This window comes from Drosophila willistoni, assembly GCF_018902025.1.
Source record: "Drosophila willistoni isolate 14030-0811.24 chromosome 2L unlocalized genomic scaffold, UCI_dwil_1.1 Seg168, whole genome shotgun sequence".
Taxonomy (NCBI): domain Eukaryota; kingdom Metazoa; phylum Arthropoda; class Insecta; order Diptera; family Drosophilidae; genus Drosophila; species Drosophila willistoni.
This window is the reverse complement of record NW_025814047.1, coordinates 15,384,690-15,402,835: the sequence shown is the minus strand read 5'-3', so window position 1 is coordinate 15,402,835 and position 18,146 is coordinate 15,384,690. Positions and strand designations below refer to the sequence as shown.

The 18,146-nt window shown below is 36.0% G+C and overlaps 1 protein-coding gene across 1 annotated transcript in view; it reads left to right on the top strand.

Moving 5' to 3' along the window:
* The first annotated feature begins 14,260 nt into the window (after positions 1 to 14,260).
* LOC6653162 (ATP-dependent RNA helicase me31b) overlaps positions 14,261 to 18,146 on the top strand; it is a 37,260-nt gene continuing 33,374 nt past the window's right edge. Inside the window, exon 1 of the mRNA XM_002075513.4 lies at positions 14,261 to 14,535. Coding sequence (XP_002075549.3) covers positions 14,471 to 14,535 — 65 coding nt within the window. The 5' untranslated portion in view covers positions 14,261 to 14,470. The remainder of the gene's footprint in view (positions 14,536 to 18,146) is intronic.

Below are 18,146 nucleotides of genomic sequence, written 5' to 3'. Positions count from 1 at the left end.
TTATTAATTACCTAATTTAATAAATAATCTACTTAATATAACAACTATTCTAATTCTTGTGGGCACCAATCCCACAAATATGGGGGCTCAACCTTACTTAAACGAAGAAAAATATAACGGTTCAACATAACTAAAAAATGTGAAGTCTTAAGCTAAATGATGTGAAAAAATAGCAAGAAGTGCTAAAACGACGAATAAGATGGACAAATTTATGTAAAAGTATTAATTAAAGAAAATTAATTAAAGTGAGATCTGAAAGACAAAAAACAAAAGTGTTTTAACGCAGTTCTAAGAATTTGTCAAACGTTTAAAATACACACATATAAGAGTGACGCTACCAATACAGACATACAAAAGTGAACATGGCAAAGCTCGCAGATTTCGGTGCTGTAAATGAAAAACTGCGTACGAAAAGAGACAGAACATTGCATTGCTTCACAAATATGTATTCGAAAGGGATGGAGACAGAAATAACAGAAAACGGTTACGCGAATTTCAAGGTTACGACTACGAAAGAACAGATAAAGAGTATGCAATTAAAATGTCATATATTGCCGATGAACTTTCTGATAATGACTTAGCTGTAATATGTAATATGCTACATTTACACCATAATGAAGCGAAAACGAAGAAGATGATAATAATGACGTTGACGATAATGATGCACAAGAAGAAAGAAACAAAAACAACCCTTCAGTAGCCAGTGTTTCAATTCAAAACGTTCCGATTCAAAGTGTTCCAAGATTTGCTTTAAATTTTCATGATGTCGAAGACTCGATTAGATCGTTTAATGGTGAAGATACCCTTTCCATTGAAGTGTGGATTAATGAATTCGAAAATCTTGCAAAGCTAATGTATTGGAATGATTTACAAATGTTTATATTCGCAAAACGGTCATTAAAAGGATTAGCAAAGCTTTTTGTTGCGAGCGAACGAGGTATTTCTAACTGGTTAAAATTAAAAAAGGCGCTACTCAATGAATTTAAATCGACGACAAACTGTGCCCAATTGCATAAAATGATGGCAGATCGGAAAATTAGAAAGAACGAGAATTTACAAGAATATTTTTTGCTGATGAAAGAATTATCCACGCGAGGAAATATCGAAGAGTCTGCATTGATCCAGTATGTTATTGATGGTATTGACGACAGTGGTACGAACAAATCAATGTTGTATGGAGCTAAAAACATAAAAGACTTTAAAGACAAATTGAAATGCTACGAAATAATGCGGGAGAAATCTAAGAGTGAGAATAAGAATGTACTAAGTTTTAATAAACAAATCCAGAAAAGTGATCGCAATTCTCAGCCAAAGCAAGTTCGAAGTGTAAATAAAGATATCAAATGTTTCAATTGTGGTCTTAAAGGTCATACAGCCGCTGACTGTGACGATAAAAACAAAGGTAAAAAGTGTTTTGAATGCAACATGTTTGGCCATATTGGCAAAGATTGTCCCAAGAAATCGGAAAAACGCGAAGTGAGTAATACACGAAAACTAAACACATCAACCTCACGTATGTATAAAGAGATAACAATCGACGGTTTAAAGATGAATGCTTTTATTGACACTGGAAGTAAATACAATCTTATGTCCGAAAAGATTTATAAAAGAATAAAACAGTCGAAGCTATGTGAGTGCAACAAATTTTTAATCGGGTTCGGTAATGGCGACGCGGTCAAAGCCATGGGTTCAATCGAAATACTATTCGTAATTGACGGTCACGAATTCAAATCAGTATTTCTAGTAATCGAAGCACAATTTCTTGATGAAGACTTGCTGTTAGGTGAAGAATTTTGTAAAATTGCGGAAGTAAAAATAAATCGTGACGGGATAATTGTAAGAAAGAGTGACAGTATCGAGCTTGAAACAGAAATTTCGGTGTTGATGAAAATAAATGCATCAAATGTTAACGAGATTGATTTAAATATCGAAGCTAATGCAAGCAATTCCGCAAAGTATAAAGTACGCGAACTGATAAAAAACTATAAACCCGTAAAGGCAAAGTCGACAAACGTAAAAATGCGAATCGTAGTTAATGATGATACCCCAATCTACTCGCGTCCGCGTAGAATCGGCTATAACGAACGTTCCGTAGTAGACCAAAAAGTTGATGAATGGCTAAAAGAAGGTATAGTCGAGCACTCTGCGTCAGAGTACAGTAGCCCCGTAATCCTGGTAAAAAAACGAGATGGTTCTCCAAGACTATGTATCGACTATAGAAGGATTAACAAGGTAATATTACGAGACCATTTTCCTTTACCCTTAATCGAAGACCAACTGGACAGATTGGTAAGTGCGAAGATATTCAGCACTATTGACCTGAAAAATGGATTCTTCCATGTTGATGTCGAGGAGGAAAGCCGAAAACATACATCTTTTGTAACCCACAACGGGCAATACCAGTTTCTGAAGGTACCATTTGGACTAGCGAATTCTCCTAGTGTTTTTCAAAGACACATCAATGCTATATTTCGAGAGCTGACTCGTAAAAATATCGCGATTCCATATGTAGATGACATCATTATTCCAGCTAAAGATGAAGACGAGGCCATATCAAATCTCAAAGAAGTCCTGAAACAATGTGAAAATTACGGCCTGATGATCAACCTAAAAAAATGCAGTTTTTTAAAGAAAAGAGTTGAGTTTTTAGGGCACGAAATCCAAGACCAAAAGATATGTATTTCTGAAGAGAAAACCAAAGCTGTAACTAAATTTCCCCAGCCCACAAACCAGAAGCAACTTCAAAGTTTCCTAGGATTGGTTGGATACTTTAGGAAATTTATTAAAAATTTTGGATTAATAACTAAGTCTCTAACGAATCTACTTAAACAAAATGCTAGATTCCACTTTAATGATTTTGAAATCGAATCATTCAAGAGGTTAAAAATATTGATCACAGAGAGGCCCGTATTAAAAATCTTTAACTTTAACCATGAGACGGAGCTCCACACCGATGCTTCGATTGACGGGTTTGGAGCAGTACTTTTACAAGTCTCACCTGAAGATGGACAACTACACCCCGTATATTATATGAGCAGGATCACAACGGACGCACAAAGGAAGTTTTCAAGCTACGAACTGGAGATACTAGCCGTTATTGAAGCTCTCAACAAATTCCGAGTCTACTTACTTGGCATCCGCTTCAAACTCGTAAGCGACTGCAATGCTTTCACCAAAACCATGGAGAAACGAGACCTTGGCACACGAGTGGCCCGATGGATCCTAATGCTGCAAGAAATTGACTTCGAGGTGGAGCATCGAGAAGGAACACGTATTCGGCATGCTGACGCCTTAAGCCGAAATCCAGTAATGTTAATCACCGATGGAAGCGCAATCAGCAAACTAAAGTATCTTCAAGAACATGACGACGAGATAAAAGCAATTATCGGACATTTCTGTTAGGAAGACGAAAGACATAATTGCGAAAGAATATTATATACCGAAACTTTAGGCCAAAGTTGAACGACATATTAGGTGCTGCATTCCGTGTATTATCTCAAACCGCAAACAAGGAAAAAAGGAGGGACTGTTAAATCCATTGCCTAAGGAAGAAGAACCACTGCAAACATTCCACATTGATTTTTTGGGTCCGCTTGAATCTACTGACAAGAGATACAAACACATCCTAGCTGTTATAGATGCATTCACCAAATACTGCTGGTTATATACGACTAAGACGACATCCGCCCAAGAAGTTATATCGAGATTGCAAGCACAAAGTCTCACGTTTGGAAACCCAGTCCAGATTATTACAGATAGAGGATCTGCTTTCACAGCAGAAGACTTTAAGGAGTATTGCCGTTCAGAGAATATACTTCACCACGCTGTTACTACCGGACTGCCTAGAACAAATGGGCAAGTAGAGAGACTTAATGCTATTATTATTATATTTGTTTTATCCAAGCTTTCTGTTGATGACCCAAGCAAATGGTACAAGTTTGTTGGTAGAGTTCAGCAAACAATAAATTCAACCCACTGTAGAAGCACAAATATTACGCCGTTCGAGTTATTAGTTGAAGTCAAAATGCGTACGAAGTTTGATATCCAATTGAAGCAAATTATTGATCAGGAAATGATAGCTATGTTTAACGAAAAAAGAGATGACCTAAGGAAGCATGCGAAGCAGCAAATCATAAATCTACAAGAGGAAAACAAGAACACTTATAATCTACGACGAAAACATGCATCAATTTATAAAAAAGGCGATCTTGTTGCAATTAAACGTACTCAATTCGGAGGTGGACTGAAGTTAAAGCCATAGTATTTAGGTCCTTATCGAGTAACTAAAGTCAAATCAAAGGATACTTATGATGTCACTAAAGATGCACACTTTGTAGATGGTCCGAAAAATACGACTACTTGCGCCGAATATATGAAGAAATGGATCCCTTATGTAGACGATGATGAAGATATTGCTGATAACTAAGAAAACTTACGAAAGGAAAGGACAATGCTGTTAACGATGATAAATACAATGATGAAAATGATGATTACAACGACGTTTATGATGATGACTACTCCGAAGATGACGATAATGATGATTACAACGATGATAATGAGAATGACGATTACGAAGATGATGACGACGATGCTGAAAACCAATGATGACCACCATGAAGGCGATGCGGAAAACCACGAATTTAATGATGACACCTCTAACGACGATACAGACGACTCCAAAACTAGAGTGATGAAGACGACGAAAATGAAGATGACTCCAAAGCCGATGATGACGACTTTGAAGACGACGACGACGCATTTGGGGCAAATGCATTTAAGGATGGCCGATCTGTGGGGATGCTATGGTAACGCTGTAAGGCCAGACCTACTCCCGAAGCAGCTGATCGACGAGGTGGCAATGATAGAGAAGACGAGGTGGCAAGGCAGAGTTGAAAACGAGGAGTCTAGAGAGAACGACGAACGACGTGTGTGTAAAATGAGTCAATACATAATTGTGTCAAAACCTATTGTTCTGTTATTAATTACCTAATTTAATAAATAATCTACTTAATATAACAACTATTCTAATTCTTGTGGGCACCAATCCCACAAATATGGGGGCTCAACCTTACTTAAACGAAGAAAAATATAACGGTTCAACATAACTAAAAAATGTGAAGTCTTAAGCTAAATGATGTGAAAAAATACCAAGAAGTGCTAAAACGACGAATAAGATGGACAAATTTATGTAAAAGTATTAATTAAAGAAAATTAATTAAAGTGAGATCTGAAAGACAAAAAACAAAAGTGTTTTAACGCAGTTCTAAGAATTTGTCAAACGTTTAAAATACACACATATAAGAGTGACGCTACCAATACAGACATACAAAAGTGAACATGGCAAAGCTCGCAGATTTCGGTGCTGTAAATGAAAAACTGCGTACGAAAAGAGACAGAACATTGCATTGCTTCACAAATATGTATTCGAAAGGGATGGAGACAGAAATAACAGAAAACGGTTACGCGAATTTCAAGGTTACGACTACGAAAGAACAGATAAAGAGTATGCAATTAAAATGTCATATATTGCCGATGAACTTTCTGATAATGACTTAGCTGTAATATGTAATATGCTACATTTACACCATAATGAGAGCGACCTGCCTAACTTTATATTTTGTAATTTGCAAAAGGGAAATTTACTGCGTGATGCTGATTTTAATGCCGCGAATGACGAAGTCTCTGACGAAAGCGAAAACGAAGATGATGATAATAATGACGTTGACGATAATGATGCACAAGAAGAAAGAAACAAAAACAACCCTTCAGTAGCCAGTGTTTCAATTCAAAACGTTCCGATTCAAAGTGTTCCAAGATTTGCTTTAAATTTTCATGATGTCGAAGACTCAATTAGATCGTTTAATGGTGAAGATACCCTTTCCATTGAAGTGTGGATTAATGGAATGTGGATTAATGGAATGATTTACATATGTTTATATTCGCAAAACGGTCATTAAAAGGATTAGCAAAGCTTTTTGTTGCGAGCGAACGAGGTATTTCTAACTGGTTAAAATTAAAAAAGGCGCTACTCAATGAATTTAAATCGACGACAAACAGTGCCCAATTGCATAAAATGATGGCAGATCGGAAAATTAGAAAGAACGAGAATTTACAAGAATATTTTTTGCTGATGAAAGAGTTATCCACGCGAGGAAATATCGAAGAGTCTGCATTGATCCAGTATGTTATTGATGGTATTGACGACAGTGGTACGAACAAATCAATGTTGTATGGAGGTCATACAGCCGCTGACTGTGACGATAAAAACAAAGGTAAAAAGTGTTTTGAATGCAACATGTTTGGCCATATTGGCAAAGATTGTCCCAAGAAATCGGAAAAACGCGAAGTGAGTAATACACGAAAACTAAACACATCAACCTCACGTATGTATAAAGAGATAACAATCGACGGTTTAAAGATGAATGCTTTTATTGACACTGGAAGTAAATACAATCTTATGTCCGAAAAGATTTATAAAAGAATAAAACAGTCGAAGCTATGTGAGTGCAACAAATTTTTAATCGGGTTCGGTAATGGCGACGCGGTCAAAGCCATGGGTTCAATCGAAATACTATTCGTAATTGACGGTCACGAATTCAAATCAGTATTTCTAGTAATCGAAGCACAATTTCTTGATGAAGACTTGCTGTTAGGTGAAGAATTTTGTAAAATTGCGGAAGTAAAAATAAATCGTGACGGGATAATTGTAAGAAAGAGTGACAGTATCGAGCTTGAAACAGAAATTTCGGTGTTGATGAAAATAAATGCATCAAATGTTAACGAGATTGATTTAAATATCGAAGCTAATGCAAGCAATTCCGCAAAGTATAAAGTACGCGAACTGATAAAAAACTATAAACCCGTAAAGGCAAAGTCGACAAACGTAAAAATGCGAATCGTAGTTAATGATGATACCCCAATCTACTCGCGTCCGCGTAGAATCGGCTATAACGAACGTTCCGTAGTAGACCAAAAAGTTGATGAATGGCTAAAAGAAGGTATAGTCGAGCACTCTGCGTCAGAGTACAGCAGCCCCGTAGTCCTGGTAAAAAAACGAGATGGTTCTCCAAGACTATGTATCGACTATAGAAGGATTAACAAGGTAATATTACGAGACCATTTTCCTTTACCCTTAATCGAAGACCAACTGGACAGATTGGTAAGCGCGACGATATTCAGCACTATTGACCTGAAAAATGGATTCTTCCATGTTGATGTCGAGGAGGAAAGCAGAAAATATACATCTTTTGTAACCCACAACGGGCAATACCAGTTTCTGAAGGTACCATTTGGACTAGCGAATTCTCCTAGTGTTTTTCAAAGACACATCAATGCTATATTTCGAGAGCTGACTCGTAAAAATATTGCGATTCCATATGTAGATGACATCATTATTCCAGCTAAAGATGAAGACGAGGCCATATCAAATCTCAAAGAAGTCCTGAAACAATGTGAAAATTACGGCCTGATGATCAACCTAAAAAAATGCAGTTTTTTAAAGAAAAGAGTTGAGTTTTTAGGGCACGAAATCCAAGACCAAAAGATATGTATTTCTGAAGAGAAAACCAAAGCTGTAACTAAATTTCCCCAGCCCACAAACCAGAAGCAACTTCAAAGTTTCCTAGGATTGGTTGGATACTTTAGGAAATTTATTAAAAATTTTGGATTAATACCTAAGCCTCTAACGAATCTACTTAAACAAAATGCTAGATTCCACTTTAATGATTTTGAAATCGAATCATTCAAGAGGTTAAAAATATTGATCACAGAGAGGCCCGTATTAAAAATCTTTAACTTTAACCATGAGACGGAGCTCCACACCGATGCTTCGATTGACGGGTTTGGAGCAGTACTTTTACAAGTCTCACCTGAAGATGGACAACTACACCCCGTATATTATATGAGCAGGATCACAACGGACGCACAAAGGAAGTTTTCAAGCTACGAACTGGAGATACTAGCCGTTATTGAAGCTCTCAACAAATTCCGAGTCTACTTACTTGGCATCCGCTTCAACTCGTAAGCGACTGCAATGCTTTCACCAAAACCATGGAGAAACGAGACCTTGGCACACGAGTGGCCCGATGGATCCTAATGCTGCAAGAAATTGACTTCGAGGTGGAGCATCGAGAAGGAACACGTATTCGGCATGCTGACGCCTTAAGCCGAAATCCAGTAATGTTAATCACCGATGGAAGCGCAATCAGCAAACTAAAGTATCTTCAAGAACATGACGACGAGATAAAAGCAATTATCGGACATTTTTCTGTTAGGAAGACGAAAGACATAATTGCGAAAGAATATTATATACCGAAACTTTAGGCCAAAGTTGAACGACATATTAGGTGCTGCATTCCGTGTATTATCTCAAACCGCAAACAAGGAAAAAAGGAGGGACTGTTAAATCCATTGCCTAAGGAAGAAGAACCACTGCAAACATTCCACATTGATTTTTTGGGTCCGCTTGAATCTACTGACAAGAGATACAAACACATCCTTGCTGTTATAGATGCATTCACCAAATACTGCTGGTTATATACGACTAAGACGACATCCGCCCAAGAAGTTATATCGAGATTGCAAACACAAAGTCTCACATTTGCAAACCCAGTCCAGATTATTACAGATAGAGGATCTGCTTTCACATCAGAAGACTTTAAGGAGTATTGCCGTTCAGAGAATATACTTCACCACGCTGTTACTACCGGACTGCCTAGAGCAAATGGGCAAGTAGAGAGACTTAATGCTATTATTATATCTGTTTTATCCAAGCTTTCTGTTGATGACCCGAGCAAATGGTATAAGTTTGTTGGAAGAGTTCAGCAAACAATATATTCAACTCATTGCAGAAGCACAGATATTATGCCGTTCGAGATATTAGTTGGAGTTAAAATGCGTACGAAGTTTGTTATCCAATTGAAGCAAATAATTGATGAGGAAATGATAGCTATGTTTAGCGAAAAAAGAGATGACCTAAGGAAGCATGCGAAGCAGCAAATCGTAAATCTACAAGAGGAAAACAAGAACACTTATAATCTTCGACGAAAAAATGCATCAATGCATAAAGAAGGCGATCTTGTTGCAATTAAACGTACTAATTCGGAGTTGGACTGAAGTAAAAACCAAAGTATTTAGGTCCTTATCGAATAACTCAAGTCAAATCAAAGGATACTTATGATGTCACTAAAGATACACACTTTGTAGATGGTCCAAAAAATACAACTACTTGCGCCGAATATATGAAGAAATGGATCCCTTATGTAGACGATGATGAAGATATTGCTGATAACTAAGAAAACTTACGAAAGGAAAGGACAATGCTGTTAACGATGATAAATACAATGATGAAAATGATGATTACAACGACGTTAATGATGATGACTACTCCGAAGATGACGATAATGATGATTACAACGATGATAATGAGAATGACGATTACGAAGATGATGACGACGATGCTGAAAACCAATGATGACCACCATGAAGGCGATGCGGAAAACCACGAATTTAATGATGACACCTCTAACGACGATACAGACGACTCCAAAACTAGAGTGATGAAGACGACGAAAATGAAGATGACTCCAAAGCCGATGATGACGACTTTGAAGACGACGACGACGCATTTGGGGCAAATGCATTTAAGGATGGCCGATCTGTGGGGATGGTATGGTAACGCTGTAAGGCCAGACCTACTCCCGAAGCAGCTGATCGACGAGGTGGCAATGATAGAGAAGACGAGGTGGCAAGGCAGAGTCGAAAACGAGGAGTCTAGAGAGAACGATGAACGACGTGTGTGTAAAATGAGTCAATACATAATTTTGTCAAAACCTATTGTTCCGTTATTAATTACCTAATTTAATAAATAATCTACTTAATATAGCAACTATTCTAATTCTTGTGGGCACCAATCCCACAAATATGGGGGCTCAACCTTACTTAAACGAAGAAAAATATAACGGTTCAACATAACTAAGAAATGTGAAGTCTTAAGCTAAATGATGTGAAAAAATAGCAAGAAGTGCTAAAACGACGAATATGATGGACAAATTTATGTAAAAGTATTAATTAAAGAAAATTAATTAAAGTGAGATCTGAAAGACAAAAAACATTGAATAAATTTTTAATTTTGATAGATGTTAACTAAAACAGGTTCCGACATGTATTAACTTATGGTGTGCACTTCGTTTTTTTTTTTAATTCACACGTTTTTAAAATATTTAGTTTAAAATGCTAAAACTAAGGGTGGGGCAAAGTGGCGCACTAGTTGAAATTTAAATATGGCGTTTTAAAATCATATATATATTATATAGAATAAAAGTCCGATATATAAACTAGTTATTGATAAAAACAGTACATTTGCCAGAATCAGACGGATCAGAATACTATATCATATAGCTAATGGTAGCTAATGGACAAACGATGAAATGAACAATCATAATTGAAAGTCTAAACCAATCAACATTTTTGGTGAAAAAAAAGTTTTTTTATAAAACAAGTTTTTTAATATTAATCTATATTTAGTTTTTTTTTTTTTTAAATCGCTTTTTTTTATATAAAAAACTTGTAAAACAACGATGCGCCACATTGCCCCGCGATTTTTGACAACGCCAATTTCGGGTATGTTCGAAAAAACCGCTATAGCTTTGTAACGGTAAATTATATCGAAACGTATCTTTGAACAACAATTCGACAATGAATTAACCTTTCATTTAAGTGCTCATATGAGAGGATACGAGCTCCCGATCAGGATATATGAAGGGTTAAAAAATATGCGCCGATTAGCCCCACTCTCCCCTATGTATAGAATATATACGTAAACATAGGTTAAGCGAAATAATAATTTTGAGAATAAAATTAATCAGAAAACTACAATCAACTGACACTGGCGTGTCCCTATCAATATTATTTTCATCGACTGGAACCCTGTCATTACAGCAGGCCTCGCCCTTGCCATTGCCTTCGCCAATTGATGAGTGCTTGCATTTTGCGGAAGACCACGGCATGGTCGCTATATTGCGAATTCAGCGGTTTCGCAAGCCGAGGCACTGGGGCGGTTTCAAATTTTCGGTACGACGTTCCCCCGTGGCCCAGTGCCCTATTGTTTTAGGTTTCTCATTCGTTGCGCTTTAGAGATAGGTCAGTTTCAAAGTGAAATGTGGGTCCCTGCTCGAGCGCCTGATACGATTCCACATGTGCCAAATTCTATCTTACCATAGTTTTCCCTATAGTAATGAAGGATAAGACACTTGGAATTCAAGGTTATTAGTTTATTAATTCACAACACAGGTTTTACGTTATAAGACTTACTTTATTCACTTAGTAATTACCAGTTCTGTGTCCAACTTAATGCTGCCTTCACTTTGGAGAGTGTTCCTTTAAATATACCCAAGAAGCGTCTATTAGATCTTTCTGTAATATGAACGGTCTGGGTGCGTGGCAGAGCCCTGATTGTAAGGGGAATGATGCTCCACGGAGTGGTGTTGCATGGGATGATGAGAATTAGGTTTCGAGTGAAGATGCGTGTGCTAACTTACATTTGCACATACATACATGCATACAATATTTTATATAAATACATATGTACAAGTTCAATTTAGTTGAAACACTACTAAATAGATACTTATAGAAATATGTACATACATACATACATATGTACGTACAATAACACATACATATTCATATATATATATATACATGGGGATAGGCCTACAGATAAATGAATGTATTATGGGGCTATTTAAAATCTTTAAATATGCCAAATTTTTAAAGTTACTAATTATATATGTAATATATAAATTTTTATACCCTTGCAAAAAGGGTATATTATTTTGGTCAGAAGTGTGCAACGTATACAAGGAAGCATCTCCGACCATATAAAGTATATATATTCTTGATCAGCACGAGGAGTCGAGTTCAAATAGCCATGTCCGTCCGTCCGTCCGTCTGGATCAACGCAAACTCCTCCTAGACCGTTGGAGCTACAGAGCTGAAATTTTGCATGTAGGCTTGTATATACTGGTTGTATATCTCGGATTCAGCCGGATCGGATCACTATATCATATAGCTCCCATACAAACTTTTCTCAATAACTTCGTTATTTTCTGAGCTGTTGTCGTGAAATTTAGTATTGGTTAGTTTATTACACCTATAAACTTCTGTGCCAAATTTGATCAAGATCGGGTGACTATATCATATAGCTCCCATAGGAACGATCGTTCGAAAATAGTGACTTTCCGCAATAACTTCGTAACTTTTGACGAAATTAAACATTTGTTAGTTTAATATATCTGTTAATGAAAGTGCCAAATTTGATTTTCCAGGATCCAGTAACTATATCATATATAGTTCGCTCCCATAGGAACGATCGGTGGAAAACAGTGACTTTGATCAATATCTTTATTTATTTCCTATGCTAAGATTGTAGACCGTTCTTTCGCCTTTTTCGATAAAACGTTTTTCCACTTTGATGGCTATAGGTAAGGAAAAAGTTACCAAAAACGTTGAAAGGGTATACAAACTTTGACGCGGTCCAAGTTAGCCCCGGCCTTCTGGTTTTTAAGTTAAAACAATTGCAGAAATTAAAAGTTATTTATTGTTCTCGCTACATTTTGCAAAAAGTCTGCCTATGGCAGCTGTAAACTCAGTTAGACTAAGACATGGTGGATGGTTCCAGTGGGAATCGCTGTTTCACATCCTCCGCTGTAAAATCAGTTCATGGTGAAATAAGTACAAGGTGGTCCCGTCGGCAAATCGTACGGTCCTAAGCAGGATAAAAAAAAAACCGTCAACTGACAACTGTCGACGAAGCCGTACGACAACAGAAATAAGACCTCGTCGTGAGCAGCGCTGCTGCCGACGGGACCACCCTGTACTTATTTCACCATGAATCAGCTGTTAAAAGATTTTGGATGAAGGATGGTGCCAGCGGCAAACACTATTTGACATCCACCGTTAATACCATCCATTTCCCGGTGATGGATTTAGTGGGAATCGGGCGTATGTTTTCTATATGTTAAAATTTTAATATACATATGCTCAAAAACGAGTGTAAGGCCCTATTCGCAACCGATTCATCTCTTTAAAATGCTTGGGAATAACGGTGGATGTGAAACAGCGGTTTACACTGGCACCATCCTACTTCTCGTAACAGCTGATTTTACAGGTGCCACAGGCAGACTTGTAGCAGAGTGCTGCAAAAAAATGCATTGTTGCGCAAATGCAAGTTCTGCAGATGTTTTAACATAAAAATTATCTATATTTTACATATGTATATAGTTAGTAACATATTTAAAGACTTTAAATAGCCCCATAATACATTTACATATCTATACAACCCTTACAACCCTTTAGTACAAAAGTCGCCGGAGAAAAAAACGCCACATATTCCAGGCCACCGATGTCTGCTAGCGTATTTTATGCTGAAGTTCGCCGACGGCACCCGAACGAGCTACTGTCGTCATCGAAACTCGATCGGCTGCCGAAAAGAAACAATATTTGTTATTTCTGCACTGTTGTTATTGTATTCTTACATTTCTACACGCGGCGCTTAGTACTTTTCGTTGTTTGTTCAATTGCGATTGAGTTTCGTAAGGGCACGAGCTAGCTCAAATTTGTACATACATTTTATTGTGATTTTTTTTTTAATTCCGATTTCTCTAAATACTTCGCAATATAAAAAGAAAATTCTATTCCATCCGTGGCTAATGTTTTGCTTAGTATGAAATTTTTATTTATTTTCCAATTTGCGTCAATTTTGCATCGGCGCTGTTTTTCCACTCCTTAAAAGTTTTGGAAATGTTTTTTTCTCAATTGCCGTTGGTATTTAAGTTTGGAATAAGCAGGGCAAACCTAAACAAAAAATCTGAGTAGGTAGGGTTGAAACTTTTCCTAATAAGCAATTCAAATTCATTTAATGTCATCACAGTAAAAAACAACACATATTTTGCGATGATACTCCGATGATCACCCCACTTTGGTCAGAAAATACTAACTGGTGAAAAATTAAATTGCAGAACTTATTTTTAAACAGTCTCATACAAAAGGTTCATAAAGTTTGCTCAAAAGGTTCAAAAAGAAAACTTATTTTGAGACAGCAAGAATGTGGTAGAACCAGAACGTAGTGGTCCATATGTATGCTACTCTGTGGAAATAGGCTCTGTGGAAATTGACTACTTTTGGACTCTGACTCGTTAATTTTTGTTTACTAATGGCCTTAAGAAAACCATTTGCAGTTGGCATTATTGATAGCATGTTGTAAGCCGCTACAGTAATTTCGCCAATATAATCTCTTATAACTGTTAGTGTTTGACATTACTTTTATTGCGATTAATTATTGTATTTAACTCACGAAAATTTTTGCAAATATTACACATTCAGTAAATTATTTAAAATAGTTTTTGTGCAAAGAAACGTTTGGGTTTCTTGAATTTTTAAATATTACAGGTTTATATCTGCATATTTGTTGTAAATGAGTCAACGGACTATGATGACGGAAAAAGTTACTTCTGGTCATACCAATTTGTTAAATAAAGGGTTTGTATTGCTTATAGATTAACACCATAAATTACATAAATTTTATTCAAGTTGGTATATGCAATGTACAGTGGTAGTCAATTAATATGAATGTTTGTGCAATATTTGTTCCGAAATTTGTACAGAAGTATATATGTACATACATACATACGTACGTACATACATATGTATGTATATATGTACCTCTTTATGTACTACTACAAAAAAAGTTTGTAAATCTATGTATGTACAGTCAGACTGTATCTACATTTATCTATGTATGTACATATGCACAGTGGCTTAAAGCAAAACCTACAACTAAAATTAATTTCAATTCAATTAACGTGAACAAATTTTGGACAAATGGCCTCGGTACCAGATCACATGAACAAAGGGGGTTTTAAACAAAAGGGTCACATAAGGGGGTTTCTGTTATACATTCTTAACTTTTTCGTTAACACAGCTATAATTAAATGAAAAATTACATTTATTAAACTCATATATTATATTTAATCTTAAACAAAAAAAAAAAAATAATTTCAGCTTTGGTTCATTTGCAAAATACAAAAATGTAAATATAGGCACAAATTTTCATCAAAAAAGTTTTGGCACGCGAAACGTAATCAGTTTTATCCAAGGCAACTGAAACACGCTAATTTTTTGTTGTTCCTCCTTTCGACTGTAAGCCTGCAAACGTTTCCGAAGTGGTGATTTTGCTCCATTCAGCGCGTAGGGCCTCTTTGAGGGTATCCTTTGACGTATGTAGTAGGAACGGATTATTCGTTCCAATAAGTGCCACACATGTTCGATGGAATTTAAATCCGGTGATTGGGGGGGATTTTTGAACTTCTTGTAATGATATATGAGCCACTCCTGCACAAGATAAAACGAATGTTTGGGGTTATTATCTTGCTGAAACTGCCAATTTGTGCCTTGAGACCCAGTTTTTCAGCACTTGGTCTTAAATTCTCTTTGAGAATGTCTCTATAAAGGTGCTTGTCCATTGTTTCATCAATAAACACTAGGGTTTCAACTCCAGAGCCAGCAGAACTCCCCCAAACCATCTCATTGCCTCCTCCGTGTTTAACCGTTTTGAGCAAGTTATTTTCTTGAAGCTTTTTATTGGGTTTCAGCAAGATTTTTTGCGCTCCATCAGACCCAAATAAATTAAATTTAGACTCGTCACTAAATATGATTGTGTTCCAAAATGAGTCTGGCTTATTTACATGTTGTTTCGCAAATTCTAGCTTTTTTGCTTGTTTACCTTAGAAATGAAAGTCTTGCGCCGAGGAACACTTCCATGATACCCGGTCTTATGTAAGATATTTCGAACAGTTTTGGGGGGCGAAATTACAGCCAAAGTATGAGGATTTTGGGCAACAGTGGACACCACAATCCGTTCCTGGCGATCTGAAAATTTTTTTAGCCGGCCTGTCCTGGGTTCTGGAGCTATTTTTCCAGTTTGTGTGTAATGCATAATAATATTTCTTACACTAGACCATGAGCTGTCCACAGGAGTGCCAATTTCCCGATAAGATTTATTTTCCAAATAGAGTTTAACGATCAGTTTTCGGATCTCCAAAAAAATTTCTGCACCTCTAGCCATTTTGCTCTTGTCTTCTTAAATTTGTGAAAATTTGTGCCTATAATTACATTTTTGTATTTTGCAAATGAACCAAAGCTGAAATTATATTTTTTTTGTTTAAGATTAAATATAATATATGAGTTTAATAAATGTAATTTTTCATTTACATATAGCTGTGTTAACAAAAAAGTTACAGCTCTTAGAAATTGGATTTTTTAAGTGTACCAATACTTTTTTGACTCACTGTATGTAGATCGTCGGAGCACAAAGCAATAGCAAGAGCAAAAAATTTGCAATCTGCTATTTGTAGTTGTAGCAATAGCACAGGCAACAAATGTTGGGCTACTGCTACAGAGCATTTTCCTTTTCTGTTGCTCTAGTAGCAACTTCGTAGTCGCTCTCATAGTATTTTAGTAGTTGCTCTCATAGCAGATCTGTACCAAATATTGCCGTTTAAGCAGTTAATCTCAAATTATAAGAATTTATTTTTCAAAAATTGTCTACAATACATACTATACTATTGAAGACGAAAATAACAATGAAAATTAGAATTTGAAATAACTGCTTGTTTAAAATATAATTTTTTATTTTTTAATATACTTTATTCGTATACATACAAGGTGGCGAAAAGAAGTCATCCGGGCCAAAAGAAGTCATCCGATGTTGTTTGGCTCTCCTTTTTTTCTATATAAAAAAAACTTATGTTTATTTGTCCAATAAATTTCTCAATGTTTAAACAAACATAATTTGATATCATTTTGGGAATAGTCTTATCAATAGATTTTGTATCTCAACAATGTGATAGGAATTGTTGCTAATATTTTTTATGGCATTGAGGGAGGAGAAAGAATCTGAACAAATAACAAATTTTCTTTTTCGTTCTTTTAAGAGTAATATGGCTTCGTGTATGGCTAATAATTCTGAAGAAAACACAGTTGAGTATGTCGGAAGAAGGCCAATTTTTAAGACGTCAGTATCAGTGGTTATAGCGTAACCTGTCGATTCATTTATTTGCGAACCATCTGTATACAGTTGCGAACTTAAAAATAGCACCACTTGCTGAGGTTATGTTTCCAAGGTTTCTTGGCTTCAATTTAAGGCTTAAGGACCATGTGAATACGTTTTTGAATGTTTCAATATTTACTACTAATGGAAGCAAAACAAAATTTTAATAATATTCAACGTATTCAAAGTTTTTCAAGGATTTTCTTCAAATACCCAAAAAATGTGGGTGTTCCACGTGTGTTTCTTGTTAAATGTAACACCTAAAAGTTTCAAGAAATCTACATTCGGAATTTGAAAGTTGCCGGTAGATACTTTGCATGAGCAATTGTGTTTGTTGCAGATGTGCATATATTTACATTTTGCGGGCGCAATACTTCCCCCGGAGTAGAGACACCAATCAGCTATATTGCTAAATAAAGAGTCGAGGTCTATTGTTTTATTTTTTGTTTTGTATAATTTAATCATAAGATTAAAATAGTCGGCATATGCGCTTATGCTTATTTCCTTATGTAGATCAATGATTTCTGTAAGTTTTTGATATGCAATGACGAACAGAATCACTGAGAGTGGCGATCCTTGAGGAATACCATTCTCGAATGGAAGTGATTTTGAATAGAACTTTCCTACTTTAACTGTTATTTTTTTGTTTGTCATGAAGTTCTTGACGTAATTAAGTATAATTGGGCCAACTTACCACTTAATAAGCTGATCTTTTACGACATGTATTCCTATTTTATCAAACGCCTTAGCAAAGTCGAGAGATATTATTGAAATATGTTTTTTTGTGTCCAAAGATTTAGGCACCAGGTGATCTATAAATAGGAGACAGTCCATAACAGATTTACCTTTTTTAAGCATGAGTTAAGGGAAATTGGTCTATAAAACGAGACATTTGTTTTTTCTTTGTTAGGTTTTAATATTGGTATAATCATGCTCAGTTTGTATTGTTGTGGTATACTGCCACCCAGTATTGCGTGGTATAGGTTTATAAGTCTGTTCTGGACTTCTCTAGGTAGTGCTTTAATCATGGGGTAAGTTATTC